At 46.3% G+C, this 17,756-nt stretch overlaps 1 protein-coding gene across 2 annotated transcripts in view; it reads left to right on the top strand.

Annotated features, from left to right (window-relative positions):
• The window catches only part of ENKD1 (enkurin domain containing 1), a 36,492-nt gene that overhangs the window by 16,061 nt on the left and 2,675 nt on the right, over positions 1–17,756 (top strand). Inside the window, exons 1-2 of one of the 2 annotated variants that reach the window (XR_011023070.1) lie at positions 4,159–4,266; positions 9,776–9,848. Coding sequence is in view for 1 of the 2 variants with exons in the window: in XM_068247344.1 (XP_068103445.1) it covers positions 9,776–9,802 (27 nt within the window). In the remaining variant the exon portion in view is untranslated. Of the gene's footprint in view, positions 1–4,158; positions 4,267–9,775; positions 9,849–17,756 lie in introns of those variants that run through there. The other variant, XM_068247344.1, reaches the window with a different exon arrangement.

The raw sequence follows: 17,756 nt of genomic DNA, 5'->3' as shown, positions 1-17,756 counted from the left end.
TGCGCTCGTGCAAAGTGCCGCGATTTGTGCGATCGTGGACTTTTGCGTGCGCAATTTGCCGGCACATTGCACACGCAAAAGTCCGCGATCGCTGCACATCGCGGTACTTTGCACGAGCGCAAAAGTTCGCGGATGGCACTTCATGTGCTAACTGTTTCGCACACCTGTGCTAAACAGTTTGCACGGCTTTGTGAATCAAGCCCTATGTCTTTACAGTGCTCCATCTAGGAAATGTCCACCTAATCATTGACCAACATTAACTGAGCAGGTGTATGTAGCTTATGCATTCCATTGTTTAATAAGCAATACAAACTGGAAAACAAAACGGTGAAAATGACACATAAACCTGCCAAAAACGAAAAATGAAGCTGTAGAGCTAATGCTGGGCATACACGGCACGTTTATGCACCGGAATCGATGCCGGCGCGTCCCGCTTATCCCCGCGGGCACTTCCTTCTCAGCACTTCGTTTTCGCCTATTGTCCGCCCGCGGGGATCTAGCCGGGAATCGATCCACGCGGTGATCGGACATGTCGGAAATTATCAATCGAGCCATCAGCGGCTCGATTGATAAGAAGAATCTGGACCGTGTATGCCCAGCATTAAAGACAGTGGCCTCAATTCACGGAGCATTACCAAACGTTTATCAAACACTTTATCAAACGTTTGATAATTTACCTCATGGGTAAAATCTCACTAAGGTGTTATATATTTGTTGAACGTTTTATCGGTAAAACATTCGATAAATATATAACACCTTAGTGAATTCAAAATTAGATTTTACCCATGAGGTAATTTATCAAACGTTTATCAAACGTTTGATAAAGTGTTTGATAAAACTCCGTGAATTGAGGCCTAGGTAAAATCTCACTAAACGTTTGATAAAGTGCTTGATAAACGTTTGATAATGCTCCGTGAATTGAGGCCAGTGTGGATAGCCGAGTTTGTGCATATAAGTTGATAATCTATGATCGTTATAGGAAGAAGCTACACAACACTTGTCTCGTGTCATCTCATAACATCTTTCCTCAAATGTGCCATTAGTCAGTATGCTGTTGTCATGGGACAACCAAAGTACTGTGACAGTTCAGAAAGTTCCCGGTGTGATCACCATATGGGCGTGTCCACCAAACACCTGTGCTGGGAGGTTCTGGTATTATTGATGAGAACGGAAGGGATGTTTCTGTTTGTGTGAGCCTCTGTCGCGTCAGCATGGGGTAGGACGGGTCTGAAAGTTGCGCACGCGCGGTAGGGCGTTACATGAAATTCTGTATCCACGGTATCCCCTACTAGCGTGCACGAGCCTCAGGGTACTCTTGTAACTCTCCTCCATACTGCGCATGTGTAATGAAAAGCTGCGCTCGTTCCCGAGCACAGAGCAGGTCGTCTGTCCCCGCCTGCCTCCTCCTGTGCTGTAACTGGCAGAGATGTTAACTCTTTATGGCCAGCGAGGAATTATAGGTTTCTTTATCTTTTATGCTGGGGATACACGGTATGACCCGGCGGCTTGATTAGCTGCCAGATCGACTCCCGCCGTGTCCACGTCGCCGCCCGGATCGATTCCCGCTCATCCCCGCGGGCGCTTCCTTATCTTCCGCTCGACTCCCCGCTATTGTCCGCCCGCGGGGATCAAGCGGGGTCATCGGACCTGTCGGAAATTATCAATCGAGCCATCAGCGGCTAAATTGATAAGGGGGAAAACGTACCGTGTATCCCCAGCATTATGCTGGGCATATGCTGGGCATAGACGAGTCGACTCCCGCCGCTTCCCTGCGCGTCCCCGCTGGTCCCCACGGGCGGCCGCCGGCCGGATCGATCCCCGCTCGTCCCCGCGGGCGCTCCTTATCTTCCGCTCGATTCCCCGCTATTGTCCGCCCGCGGGGATCGAGCGGGGAATCTATCCGGCGGGTCATCGGACCTGTTGGATATTATCAATCGAGCCATCAGCGGCTCGATTGATAAGGGACAAACGCTCCGTGTATGCCCAGCATTAGAGTGAATCAGGAATCAAGGCTAATGCTGGGGATACATGGTACGTTTTCCCCCGCTGATGGCTCGATTGATAATTTCCGACAGGTCCGATGACCCCGCTCGATCCCCGCGGGCGGACAATAACGGGGAGACGAGAGGAAGATAAGGAAGCGCCCGCGGGGACGAGCTGGAATCGATCCGGACGGCAGCGGGGACGCGGCGGGAGTCGATCCGGCGGCTAATCGAGCCGCCAGGTCGTACCATGTATCCCCAGCATGAGCCGCAATAGAAGGTAGTGTGTTAAAAGCAAACAGAGGTTTCAGCTGCTGATTAAAGGTGGCAATACATCAGGCGACTTGACAACCGATCTACCATCCAATTCGATTTTTATAATGGGAATCGGATAAAAATCGGTGCCGCCAAGTGCATGCTCGATCGTCAATACAACCAATTTTGGGCCAAAATTGATTGCATTAATCGGTTGGGCATGCTGCAAGATGTAGAGCCGACTTTCGCGATTGGGTGCGCATGCGATCAGGTGCATGGCGGTAATGGCGAGCAAAATATCGGCCCAAGCGAGGAATGTGGCGAACATCCCGACACTGTCAGCCCTAATTTGCAATGTAGAACCAGTTTCCAGTGCACTATACATTATCTGTCCATGGCCTCCGATTGTCCTCTGCTGTTTTCCCCTGCCTCTGGACGCTGTCCTTCGTGCATACATGCGCCCCACGTGGTTTCCAGAGTAACGCAGGCACATGTGTGACATCGCTTACAAGCTTGCGTTACTCTGGCAACCATGTGGGGCACGTGTATGGATGAAAGACAAGCGCCTGGAGACAGGGTAAGACAGCAGAGGACAAGCAGCGGCCACAGACAGGTAATGTATAGTGCACTGGGCACATTAGGAGGATAGCGTTGGGCCGGCGAGGCAGCGGATGCAGTGCCACAAGGTTGATTCTGGATCAATTTCAGCATGAAATTGATCGATAAGCGGCCTGCGCTGTATAGGCAGCCGACAGATCTCTCTTTTATCAGATTCCATTAGAGAGAGAGAGATTTGTTTCTTGGTCAAATCTGCTCATCATCACTAGATTTATGGCTACCTTTACGCAATTTGTAGCATTGATCTTCGATCATAGTGATAGAATCTGCAAGAGACAGATGCCGCTGTGCGGCCGCTCCATCATAATTTCTGACCGAAATCGTATCTAAACTATTGATCTAGCATGCTGGAAATATCTTGCTCAAAAACGAAGAGGGTCGGGGGTGTCAGTTGAGCTTCGGTAGCAGCATTTGAATCTTTCGATGACTGACAGTCCCTCGGCCGGTCCCTCCGCAATTGAAATGTGTACTCCTGGGCCCATGGAGTGTTGAAATGGTGCTCAAGCTCACCTCGCAAAAATTATTCCTTTTACACTAAGGCCTCGTTCACATCATTTAGCGCAGATGGCTGTGCGATCGGAACGCAACACGTCCGATCACAGTTGCGTTCCGATCGCACGCCATCTGCGCTACTATGCGCTGTGCTGCAGATCCCATTAATTACAATGAATAGGATTTGCGCTGCGATTCCCAAAAATGCGTGCAGCATGCGATAGCGCAATCGCGCATATGATGGGAACGGTAGAAGGGCTGTTTATGCCCTTCTACCGTTCTTGCGTGTCGCACACTATACTCGCTGCCAAATTTAGGGCTCGTTCAGACTATGCGCGCTGCCACACGCATTTTGGCAGCGCACATAGTGTGGGACACGCAAGAACGGTAGAAGGGCATAGACAGCCCTTCTACTGTTCCCATCATATGCGCTACGCAGCAGTGCGATGCGCTATCACACTGCTGCATGCATTTTCAAGAGTTGCAGCGCAGAGTAGCGCACATGGTGCGCGATTGTACGCGTTGCGTTCCGATTGCACAGCCATCTGCGCTGAATGATGTAAACGAGACCTCAGGGGTGTTGAGGGGTGTACACGCTTGCCTTTATGAACACACTGGGACGGATGTGTAATTGTTATGTACTGACAAGGGAAGAAGCTGAGACACTTCTGACAACTGTAGCAGCTCTGTTGGCCACATACAGTTAACACTTCAGACGCAGGGAGGAAGTGGGCGGAGTCAAATTGTCTGCTCTCTGCTCGGGAGTGCGCCCGAGCTATCCTTTAGACATGCGCAGTACGGAGGACAGCCGCTGGAGTGCCCTGAAGCGCGTGCACGCTGGCAGGGGGATACAGTGGATACATGTCTCCCAGACAAGATGGCGGCGCTGCACTCTTTTGGTTTGAGGAATAAATAAAAGGTGAGTGCAGCGAGGTGGACAGAATTATTAGTACTGAGTTGCCGTGTGTGGTGGGGAGGCTTAGCTGCTCCATACACAGAGGAAAGGGAGTGCTTCCATGGAAAAGTGTGCTGTATAGAGGGAGGTGTATGGGGTGTATGAGGGACCCAGAGTGAGAGATGGGGCAGGCAATGGTGTATGAGGAGGCTGGAGTGTTGAGCTTACGCGCTTAGCTTGAATATGTAGAGTCAGAGTTAGGGGTACTACTGCTAGTGCACATGTCATTATGGATGTTGGTGTCATTCACTATGTACACTGATGTGAGATGTTTAAGGATAGTGTAATGGTTAAGGGCTCTGCCTCTGACACAGGAGACCTGGGTTCGAATCTCGGCTCTGCCTGTTCAATAAGCCAGCACCTATTCAGTAGGAGACCTTGGGCAAGTATCCATAACACTGCTACTGCCTATAGAGCGCGTCCTAGTGGCTGCAGCTCTGGCACTTTGAGTCTGACAGGAGAAGAGCGCGATATAATTCTGTGTTTGTTTGTTTAAAGCAACGTTATGGGGAGCCTTTCTACTGGTACCAGGCAGCATGTCAGGGGAGCGCCACTGCTGGTACCAGCCTTCATGTCAGGGGAGCCCCACCGCTGGTACCAGCCTGCATGTCAGGGGAGCCCCACCGCTGGTACCAGCCTGCATGTCAGGGGAGCCCCACCGCTGGTACCAGCCTGCATGTCAGGGGAGCCCCACCGCTGGTACCAGCCTGCATGTCAGGGGAGCCCCACCGCTGGTACCAGCCTGCATGTCAGGGGAGCCCCACCGCTGGTACCAGCCTGCATGTCAGGGGAGCCCCACCGCTGGTACCAGCCTGCATGTCAGGGGAGCCCCACCGCTGGTACCAGCCTGCATGTCAGGGGAGCCCCACCGCTGGTACCAGCCTGCATGTCAGGGGAGCCCCACCGCTGGTACCAGCCGGCATGTTAGGGGAGCAGCCCCACTGCTGGTACCAGCCGGCATGTTGGGGGAGCCCCACTGCTGGTACCAGCCTGCATGTCGGGGGAGCCCCACCGCTGGTACCAGCCTGCATGTCAGGGGAGCCCCACCGCTGGTACCAGCCTGCATGTCAGGGGAGCCCCACCGCTGGTACCAGCCTGCATGTCAGGGGAGCCCCACCGCTGGTACCAGCCTGCATGTCAGGGGAGCCCCACCGCTGGTACCAGCCTGCATGTCAGGGGAGCCCCACCGCTGGTACCAGCCTGCATGTCAGGGGAGCCCCACCGCTGGTACCAGCCTGCATGTCAGGGGAGCCCCACCGCTGGTACCAGCCTGCATGTCAGGGGAGCCCCACCGCTGGTACCAGCCTGCATGTCAGGGGAGCCCCACCGCTGGTACCAGCCTGCATGTCAGGGGAGCCCCACCGCTGGTACCAGCCTGCATGTCAGGGGAGCCCCACCGCTGGTACCAGCCTGCATGTCAGGGGAGCCCCACCGCTGGTACCAGCCTGCATGTCAGGGGAGCCCCACCGCTGGTACCAGCCTGCATGTCAGGGGAGCCCCACCGCTGGTACCAGCCTGCATGTCAGGGGAGCCCCACCGCTGGTACCAGCCTGCATGTCAGGGGAGCCCCACCGCTGGTACCAGCCTGCATGTCAGGGGAGCCCCACCGCTGGTACCAGCCTGCATGTCAGGGGAGCCCCACCGCTGGTACCAGCCTGCATGTCAGGGGAGCCCCACCGCTGGTACCAGCCGGCATGTTAGGGGAGCAGCCCCACTGCTGGTACCAGCCGGCATGTCAGGGGAGCCCCACCGCTGGTACCAGCCTGCATGTCAGGGGAGCCCCACCGCTGGTACCAGCCGGCATGTTGGGGGAGCCCCACCGCTGGTACCAGCCAGCATGTTAGGGGAGCCCCACTACTTGTACCAGCTGGCATGTTAGGGTAGGTAGGTACTGTGATAACTGTGTGAAACTGTAACTTTCTGTTATTTATTATGTGCAAATATTTACTTGTGTAAAGGTAGCCTTACACCATACATTTTTTTTTTTTTTTTTTTTTTTGCCCAATTAGACATTTGATCAGACAAAACATCTAACTGATCCTTAGTTGAAGTGGATTTAAATATTTGCAGTTGATATAAAAAAAAAAAATGTGATCATTATACTGATCTAAAACAAAATTGTGTATGGTCAGTTTAAGATGTTTAATACATCCACTAACTACCTCCCCTCATAAGAGGTATTCGTTTTGTACCAGACCCTCATCTTGCATGTCCAGTTCACCATGCAACTGAATGTGTTCACTGCCTTGCAAACAGCTGGGCATACTGTAGTACTACCAATACTACTCCTATTCATGGTTATGTTCCCATGTCACATTGACATGGTGTTGTGAGGTGAACCCACCCAGAGGTGTTGCTATCCTGACAACTAAAGAACTACCCAGCCATACCAGTTTCATGTCGGTAGGCTGTTGTACGGGGCTGGGTGAGGCTATTTTCCTTAAAATGAAAGCGGCACAAATCTTAATTTTTGCAGCAGAAGCATAGCACTAATCAAACATGATGGAGTTTTTTTGTTGAGTGTAAAGCTGGCTATATATACACTGGCTCGATTTGCTGCCGTTTCGATCACTGGGATCGAATCTGCTGCCAATTGTTCGCGCTAAACGCACCCGCCGATCCGATTTCTTCCCCAAATCGGATCGCTGCACCGCTCTGTTCCTGCTTCCATCCCAGCGTACATTAACTTCTTATGTCACTCCAGTGACCAGGAAGTTCAAATAGAGGGCACTCTATTTGAACTTACTGGTCACGGAGTGACACAGTGTACGCTGGGATGCGGTGCGGGATGTGGTGCAGCGCGGAGAAGAGGGCCCGGAGCCAGCTTCAGGTAATGTATACAGGGGGGGGGGGGGGGGGGACAGGCGGCAGGAGAAGCTCAACAGATTGTGATCGGTTTCAGGCTGAAATCGATTCACAATCTGTTTGCAGTAAAGGCAACCATTCGATCAGATAGGGATCTGTCAGTTGGTCGATCTAATGGCAAATCGACCCGTGTATGGCTACCTTTAGGGTGCAGCTTCATGGATCCCAATTTTTGGGCTGGAGTTTCTCTTTAATGAAGGTGTTGTTGTTTATGTGCTATTAAACTATTTCGAGACGTTGGGCATTTATTGCCTGGAATAGTTATAGTTTTTGAGTGGAATTGTACTAATGATTGCTGTGCGGACATGCTGCTTTGGCTCTCTGCTGAGCAGCCTATTCCGCCTTAGGGCTGATTCACACTTGCTCTAAAAACATATCTGTGCAATATATTTTTAAAGCCTCGCCTAAACACAGGAAGCAGATCGTATGTTAAAAATAGGATCTGCTTCCACGGATCCATGTGCCGCAGAACGTGATATGGAACGCAGAGTCCCAACTTGGCACATTTCCCTGAACCAGACAGGAAAATGTCTACTAGGCTAGTCACCACAGTGACATCATACACGCGTGTCCCGCCGCCCATCGCCCACCACTCAGTCCCTTCTAAACAGCCCGGTGGCTGGGGGATCTCCATTGGGCTACAAAAGACCAATGGGAATCCTCAGCAACAAGGAGTATTCTCATTGGATCATGTTAGACCAATGAAAATTCTCCCTGTTGCTAGGGAGAGTTGGCCTGCTGCAGCCTATGGAGAGCCTCATGCTTCTGCTGGCCTCCGGGCGCTTGTAGGGACCGAGCGGCGATATGGACGGGCCGACATGCGGGCGCGAAAACAGTCGGATGTATTTGTTGCATGCAAACAGACGGTATGCATTCGCTTCACGGATGCGCTTATCATTTCCGTTCTGCATCTGCTCAAGTGTGAACCTGCCCTTTATGTAGAGGAAGGGAAGAAGAATTAGTAATTCTGGTACACACATCCAATTTTGATTGGCCAATTTTACCACCTTCATGTAGTATGAGGGCTTACCTACACAATCTGTTCATAGTATACAAAGTCTGTTGACCCTCATACTCTATGGAGGTAGTAAATTTGGTCTGATTGGCCAATCAAAATTGGATGTGTGTACGCACCTTAGTGTACTTGAGATGGGGCCACAGCATAAAAACGTACATACCTGGTGCTTCCTCTGGCCTGATCACTCCCACGCCATCCTCTTCTGGCTCCCCGTTTGCCTGCAACTGGCCCTGTAAAATCCAGCACTGTCCGGCCAGGTGCGCTCCCCATCTCGCTCCTGTTGCTGGGAGTGTTCTGCGCCTGCGCAGTAGTACTGCGAGCTGGGAAAAGCACCAGGTATGAATGTTTTTGTGCTGTTGCCCCATTGCAGGTTCCCTTTTAAGAGCTAGCTGGAAATATAAATGCTGTTATCCATATTGCTGACAAGGACACAATTGGGGAATACCTGCACATACCAAGTAGTCTCCAGTGGGCATCACAGACCATTGTTCTGGCCAATGAAAATCTGTTGTCTGTATGTAGCTGTAGTGTTATTATTATTATTATTATTATTTATTGTATTTATAAAGCGCCAACATATTACGCAGCGCTGGACAATAAATAGGGATACATACATTGCGACAAGGAGTGACAGACAGAGAGGTAGCAAACAGTTATACAACATAGCACAAGGTTAAACATGCAGCCTATCAGGGTATAAAATGCGTTTTACAGAGACCCGGCAAAACAAGTCCGAATTAGTCCATGAGAAGGGTGTCATTTCTGGGGTAGAAAAATGTTGGTAGGGCAAGGAACTGGAAATGCTAATAAGTGGCCTTATGGGGCAGATCAATAAAGTAGTAGGTTTGCATCATTGACCAAAGCCTATTCTGTAAGCTGGCAAACTGTGAAATTCCGTTCTTGTTGGGAAAAATACAAAAACCCAGTGATTTCCGCTTTATATATTGTGTATTAATTATATATTCTAATAGTGTGTAAAATATATATATATATATATATATATATATATATATATATATATATATATATATATATATATATATATATATATATATATATATATATATATATATATTATTGTTGTTGTATTATGTGTAATGATTGCAAACATTGTTGCAGCTTTTTTACTTTGTTTTAATTTGTATATATGTCTTTTACCACAATTTGCATCTCCTATTGAATGTGCATATTGCCGCAATTTTCAGGTACACTTAGTATGCTGGTGACGATTTATGACGTGAAAAAAAAGGCCATTGCGTTTGCTATATGATTTGCATGTGCTCCCATTGACTGCTAAACTGCAGCAGGCACTACGATTGCTGTTTGATAAATCGCAATGCACCACTGAAGGTGTATGGTGATTTCAGTTATTTTGCCAGCTTCAGATTGAAGCAAATGCAGTGTGGAAGGGCCCTTAAGCAGACACTCCACAATTTTCCCAACAGAAACAGTTTAGGCGTGTCAACATTTGCTCCCAGGTCTTTTTTTTTTTTCCAAGTGTTTTGGGAATGCAATGTGATTAGGATCTTCTGGGATGAGGCATTCCATACAATTAATGATGTCTTGTCTTTGCATCTGATCTCCTTCCAGGGTATTATGTGCAGCAAGAAATACTAAGAGCATGGAGGGAAACTAGGAGCCCTACTATAACATTTTATTAAGGTAACCATTACATTTGGATATTTTTGTGATACAACCACTTGTAGTAATTTGTGCATTTTGCATGGTGATGGTTTTATACCGTATATTGAGCCATGGGCCTTGTTCTGTGCAGCTTCTGTTTAATTTTTTCAATCTTTTATTGTAAACTCGATAAAAAGATACAATGCACTGGTAAAGAAGATCCAGAATTCCAGATCTCTCAGCAGTACATTGGGGTGGATGTATGTATACTACATTCTGGGCAGACTTGCTGCCTCAGCCAGAAACACTCTGTGTGTACCAGTCTTTAGTTTAGGTGTTGAAAATGGTTCCCATCTTCTAATTACCTCTACAACAAGGTGAGAGGTTTGGGGCAGCCTCATGGCAAAAACAATCAGAGCAGAGTACAAAGAGTACTGTTCCCAATGTTGCTCAACAGGGCAGTTTGATCTTCATATTTAATATGAAAATTTTGCAGAAAACCTATCAATTACAAATACTTGTGTTGTACCTCTATGTTTTCCGCAATTTTTTTTAGCACAGTGGATTTTCTCTTAAGCAACCCTGTCAATTGTACTGGTCTTTTTATTTCTTCTTCACTACAGTGTTGTAAAATATTGGATTGAGGAAAATATCTCAAACCATTCTTCTCAGAAGTATGTGTTTTAAAGGACAACTGAAACGAGAGGGATATGGAGGCTGCCATATTTATTTCCTTATAAGTTATACCAGTTGCCTGGCTGTCTTGCTGATCCTTTGCCTCATAAGGTGCCCATACACTCGTCAGATTGGCAGCAGATAGATAAGAAATGCATCTGATGATCTATCTGATGCGTTTTTAGAACATTTTTTACCAGGATAGAATTCCAATAGATTTCAGTTTGAAATCTATTGAAATTCGATCTGATGGCATTTTTTTGCCATCAGATTTCCATTAAGGCCAATGCAAACTGATAAGCAATCTCATCAGATCGACCTAAATTTTCCACCCTGCGAGTTCAAAGGAAATCCATCGAAATCGATCGAAATCGGCCGTCGATCGGCCAACCGATTTGCAATCGATCGATCGGCCAGAAAATCGGCTGAGTGTATGGGCTGCTTTATACTTTTAGCCACAGACCCTGAACAAGCATGCGTCGGATCAGGTGTTTCTGACATCGTCAGAGCAGACAAGATTAGCTGCATGCTTGTTTCTGGATGATTCACCTACTTCTGCAGCCATATAGATCTGCAGGGATGGCAGGCAACTGGTATTTAAAAATAAATAAATATGGCAGCCTCCATATACTTCTCACTACAGTTGTCCTTCAATGAAGAATGTACAAAACTCTGATCAAAATCTGATTAGAAGTAGTAATTGTTAGTTGATCAGATTACAAGGAAGATTGAAAGCCACCATCACAATAGATAATAGCAAGCATGGTATTGTAATAGCAATCTGTACATAGCTCAATCTTGAAAAATCAATTGACAAATTCCAGAGTTGCACACAGAAGCACTGGTCCTGCATTCTCTCATATTGCCCCACCCGGCTACTCTTTCATGCCACCCGGCTGGAAAAAATTTCTGGGGAGAACACTGCTGTAAGGGGGGAAATGAGTTGAACTTACCCGGGGGCTTCTAATGGTCCCCCGCAGCCATTCCTGTTCCCGCGCAGCCACTCCCTGATGCTCTAGCCCCGCCTCCGGTTCACTTCTGGAATTTCAGACTTTAAAGTCTGAAAACCACTGCGCCTGCGTTGCCGTGTCCTTGATCCGCTGATGTCACCAGGAGCGTACTGCGCAGGCACAGACCATACTGGGCCTGCGTAGTACGCTTCTGGTGACAACAGCGGGAGAAATTCCAGAAGTGAACTGGAGCACCGGGGCCTTTGACACTTAACTCGTTTTAACTGAAATCTTTTTCACAATGCACTGCTATGGAGAAGAAAAAAAAAAAAGCGTACCAGTTGATTTACTGTAAACTGGGCCTTAGTGTCACCCACTGCGGATAGCACTGTGAGAAACGAGTGCTGTATGTGGCACTTCTTATTCAGGAGCTGCTGGAGTCCCGGCTAAAAGCCCCAGTGTAGCTCCATCACTTGAGGTTTGAGGGGAACATGTGTATGTGGGGATTTTGGTGAGCAGGGACCTTTTTTTTAGTTTTATGTATGTATGGGGCAATATGGAGGGGGTTATTAAAAAAAATAAAAATAAAAAAAATATTCCAAAATTATCTTTAAACGCCAGGCAACAATGGGTCAGAGGTGAGTGGACTCGTGCTAGTTTTCATCATGCCCAGAGTCCAGCTTTAACTGATCCCCTTTACTTACTTTCACAGACTCTTGGCAGTAGATGGTGTGATTAGGAGGGGCTGCTTTCTTATACAGTATTACACATTATTCATACAGTTTTTGATAAGGCCAGAAACAGCTAGTGTGTGTGTTCAAGCATCCAGAAATCTGTTGTCGTCTTGTTCACATTATAAATCGCAGGTGCTGTGCGATTTTTGTGAGCACTCTTTAAAGCGCTTTTCCCTGCAATTTTTTTTCTTTCTTCCTGATGACACTGAGAAAGTAAACTCTTTGACCTGGAGCATAATCAATACAATATACTTATTCTTAACCACTTCCCTACCCTGGTCATTTTCACAGTTCAGCTCCTCTCTGATTACTTTGGCAATAACTTTATCAATAATTATCACAACTAAATGATCTATGTATTGTTTTTTTTCAAGACAAATTAGGCTTTTTGTGGCTGATATTTGTTTTTAGTGATGACTTTATTTTTTGTGCATTTTAAAAAGAAAATAAGGAAAAAAGTGAAAAAATACACAATTTATCCACTTTCATACATTATTGCTTTAGTGTAAACAGCTCTATTGTACATTAAACCCACACATTTTATCTCTATCTCTCCTATTTCTTTAAACATTTTTTGTTTTAATATGTATTAGTAACACAGTGTATATACCCTACTCTTGTTACATCTGTCTGCTCCATGAATGTTTAGTTTACACTTGTTTACTAATAAACCCTGCCATTGAATTCCCTGGGAGGAGGAGAGGGGTTTGCTGTCATTCCTTTACAACTGTGTAGCATTGTTATCAGCTCAGATAAACAGTGTTATCTAGTATTTTGTAGGGAGTAGAGTGCAGACACTTATTTTCACATCATCTGGACAGAAAGTGGTTAAAAGCACTGGGGAAATCGCTTTTCAAGCACTTTGCAATTTCCCTATACTTTTTGTATTGAAGTGCATATGCTCATGAAATGGTGCAGGAGCTGCGTTTGCGATTGGAAAGAAAGCTCATCGCTCATGTGAGATCACATACAGCAACATTGTAGAAGCGCAATCTTTTTTTTTAATTGCCAGCGCTTAAAAACAATAACAAACGCTCACAGTGTGAACGAGCCCTAAGTGTGTGGATTTCTTATGCCCACATACAGATCATACATCTGGGAACTAACTTTCTTTTCAAACCTCAAGCTAAATACATCCTGCTTATGTTTTTCTGCAGTTACGCGTCTAAATAGATCAGTTGGAGGCCATCATAACTGTGTTAAAAGATAGACTTTGGAAGCATTGTGGAAAATATTATCACTAATGTGTTTCCATGTCATGAAATACATTTTCCCCGGTACAAAGGTACGGGTCCTTGTTTTTCACATACTGTGATGGCAGAGAAAAAAAAAATAAACACCCACAGAATTGATGGTTTATTTTAAACTTCAGTAGCAAAAAGTTTCTTGCATTTTGTTGGTTTTCTTCTGATATTATTGGCATTGCCTGAAGTGACATACGGAGGTTAAAGTGAACCAGAGATAAAAATAAACTAATGAGATAAACAATTGGATCTGTCTTCTACTCCTCAAAATGACTTTTAGATATCTCAATGTTTTATGTATAAACTTGAACAAAGCAGATTTAATGTTTCTTAAGGTGCCCATACACTCGTCAGATTGGCAGCAGATAGATAAGAAATGCATCTGATGATCTATCTGATGCGTTTAGAACATTTTTTACCAGGATAGAATTCCAATAGATTTCAGTTTGAAATCTATTGAAATTCGATCTGATGGCATTTTTCTGCCATCAGATTTCCATTAAGGCCAATGCAAACTGATAAGCAATCTCATCAGATCGACCTAAATTTTCCACCCTGCAAGTTCGATGGAAATCCATCGAAATCGATCGAAATCGGCCGTCGATCAGTCGATTGGCCAACCGATTTGCAATCTATCGATTGGGATCGATCGGTCGGCCAGAAAATCGGCTGAGTGTATGGGCTGCTTTAGTCTCTACTCAATTGTAGTGTCTCAAGAGTCCCAGAGTGAAAATACATGAACTGTTGACCTTTTTATCTTTTCCCCTCACAGTAAAAAAGCTCAGGTATCTGTTTAGCTTTATAGCTGTAATTTATCAGTGAGCTGACTGAGTCCTGACTGGAGAAAAATTGTCAGTTCCATAACTAATAAACTCTTTCAGGCAGGGAAAAAAAGAAAAGGAGCACACTGTGGAGGTGCTGCCGCTCCCCCGCCCGCCCGCATACATTTCCTGCTCCGGCCGGCGCGACTCCCCCTCTGTCCCCGCAGCTTCTCCACGCTGGTCTCCGGTCCGGCTGGCTTGTCTTCACTGAACTTCCTGTCCGGGGGAAGTTTAAACAGTAGAAGGTGCTCTACTGTTTAAACTTCCTGCCGGGACAGGGAGTTCAATGAAGCAGCAGCCGGTCCGGAACCCAGTGCGGAGAAGAAGCTGCGGAGAGAGTGGGGACTTGCGCCGGTCGGAGCAGGTAATGTATTGCCGCTAGTGTTGGTCCTTGGGCATTTGAACGCCGCTATCGACGTACTCCCGACCCGTCGGCGATTGAGGGAAATCTTCTGCATGGACGAATCAACGGGAACGATTGATTTCGGACGGAAATCGATCGTTCTGTCAGCGTTTGCGCAACGATTTCACAGCCGATTCGATCACAGTGATCGAATCAGCTTTATATTGGCGGCAAAATCGTTAGGCGTATGGGCAGCTTAAGTGTCTGTATGCTTGCCACTATATACACATGTCTATATCACCATGTCGCATGTCATCTCTGGTACACTTTAAATGCTCCTTAAAGTATACTTTAAGGCTCAAACCCACTAGCAGCCTTTTCTGAGCTCTAGTGTTTTGAAAAGCTCTTGCTAATGCAGTGTTATGGGGGATTTTTATAAAATCACATCATTCAAGTGGGATCACACCCATAGCATTACATTAGCAAGAGCTTTTCAAATCACAAAGCGCTCAGAAATGGCTTAGTAACGTACTGCTAGTGTGTTCCAGGCCTGAATCTGAAAATGTTGTTCAAATAAGCTTGCACACTGGATAGATACCGGTAGATCTCATTATATATTCACTTCCATTCTGTGATGATATAAAGAGCAAATTTTTTTTTTTTATGGCCACTTCCTATTTATACTAGGATGGACTGGACAGAGTTTGGTAAATCTTGTAGAAACAAAGCAGGATTAGAAATGTGCGGTATATTCTTGGACGCTTATAGTAACTGTTCCTACATGCAGGTTGTTGTGATGCAGAATTCTTCAGGCTGACAATGCTGTGACAGCAGAAAATGGCTATGCATAAAAAAATAGTGAAAATATAGTGTGTCTATTACTTCAAGATTTAGATAGTGTCTCGTACTTGAAGTAAGCCATGAAGCTGTGGGTCAGCAAAAACAATCCAACTAAACAGCGATAGTCGAGTGTGGAAAACGGTAAAGCAAATCTGAACTAAACTCTTCTCTGATCTTGTCTCTGTCTTCTACATACCTAAATATTATAATTTGCTAGCGCACATTGCCATGTAACCTAGGTGGGCGGAGCTACAGAATGCAGTGTTTTGTAGAGCAGACCTTTATATATCCAGGGCTGTGGAGTCGGAGTTTTCATAAACTGAGTCGGATGATTTTTGTACCAACTCCACAGCCATGTATATATGTAAAATACAGCTTAGTTTGTGCAACGAAGTGCCAGCTCACACTTGAGTGGATGCAACACGTTCATATTGGCTCTGGCCACGTCACATCCGCTGTGCCATGTGCTTTGATCAGTACTTTCGTGTCCCGCTGCTTGCTCTGTCCGACCAGAGCCTGGAGGACGCAGAGGCAACAAAACATTCAGTCTACTTTGTAAATGATTAAATAAAATAAAATCATGAGATATCTTAAAAAGTCATTTTTAGGAGTAGGATGAAAAACATGGGGTTCACCATGAGACAATAGTGCAAATCTCCCTAGCAACAGGGAGAATTTTTTCATTGGTCCACTATGAACCAATGAGCATCTTCCCTGTTGCTGAGGATTCTTATTGATTTTTTTTTCACGGCCCAATTGAGATCCCCATGCTTCTGCCTGGCACCAATCCGTGCCCTGAGACAGAGGGGAGGAGTCTTCAGCTTTAGAAACGGGGAGTTGTGAGTTTTTATCTCACAGTGACAAACAAAGTGGACACATCAACTTTTTTTAGGCTGACAATAAGTGGTTATCCTACCAATCTCTCTCAATGCTTTGCCGTCTGTTTCCGATGACCCAATTACACCTACATGATGCTGCCGGGTCACAGAGAACAGATATACACGAGGATGGAGGAAGGACATAGACTAAAGGAAGGGAGTGTGCTGAACGGACACGTGAGTTCACTCCAATGCTAAAGGAAGAGAGTGTGCTGGACGGACAGGTGAGTTCACTCCAGTGCTGTGAGTGCTCTGCAGCGAAACAGGGCCCAGGGTAACATTATTAAAGTGTACCCGAGGTGATATGAGGTAAGTGTATACTGTATGTACAGTGCAAAACATTAATAACCAAGCTGTTTTACTTGGTGTTTTGCTGCCTAAAGGAATTAATTTTTAAGCATGGAAGTGACAACATTTGTCGGTAGCTTGTTGGGAATATAATAAACCTCACTGCTAAGCAGATTACAGCCATAAAAGTTTTCCTGGCAGAATACAACTTCTGAGAGCAGAAGATGAAAAAAAGGCCAGTAGTTAATGTATTTTAACTCTGGGGCACTTAATAGACTGCCACTGCGCAGAGGCAACAAAACATTTAATCTACTTTTGTAAATGATTCGACATCCTATAGTTTTAGGAGTAAAGTGAAAAATACCATTGTTTATCTCATCCATTTATTTTCACTTCAGGTTTTCTTTAACTTAAAGAAAAAATCCAAGCGCCCCCCCCCCCCCTCCCAAAAAAAAAAGATCTGTTTACCTGGGGCTTCCTCCAGCCCATGGCAGCCGCCTTGTGCCCTCCAGGTCTTCTCCGCTGCAGAGCCCGACCTCGCCAGGTCTGGTTCCGGGTCGGCGGTTTCTGCTCTCCACGGCACGGGTCACATGGTCCGTCCAATGTCATCAGGATGGTACTGCGCAGGCGCAGAACTACTGCGACTGCGCAGTACCGTCCTAGTGACGTTCTGCAGTGGAGAAGACTGGGAGCCTCGAGAGCTGCGGTGAGGGCACAAGACGGCTGCCATGGGCTGGAGGAAGCCGCAGGTAAGTGGGTCTTTTTTGGGACCTTGGACACTCACTTTAAAGTGGATCCGAGATGAACTTTTACTCATTGCAAAATTGTGTTCCTTTCCTATTGTTTATAGGGCATTCCTCATGGCAAATACTTTTTTGTTTTTGTTTTAATACTCTAATTCCATATAAACTAAACAAGCCACGCCCACAGGTTTTCAGAGAGCCAAGGCACTTTCAGACAGTAGCAAGGGCTCATGGAAGCTCAGTCTGGGCAGGAGGAGGGGGAGGTATTACTAGCCAGAGATTTCAGAGGCAGAGGGGAGATTAGGTTTTTTTTTTTTTTTGCTCAAGTTTACAAACAACATGGCTGCTGTCATTGTATCATAGAAAGAAATAATCATTCTATTAAAGCTGTCTGCAGCTAGATTTGCTGTGTAAACTATCTAAACTTTAGAT

Source organism: Hyperolius riggenbachi, chromosome 1 (assembly GCF_040937935.1).
Source record: "Hyperolius riggenbachi isolate aHypRig1 chromosome 1, aHypRig1.pri, whole genome shotgun sequence".
In the NCBI taxonomy this organism is placed as follows: domain Eukaryota; kingdom Metazoa; phylum Chordata; class Amphibia; order Anura; family Hyperoliidae; genus Hyperolius; species Hyperolius riggenbachi.
This window is presented reverse-complemented; position numbering and strand designations above follow the sequence as displayed.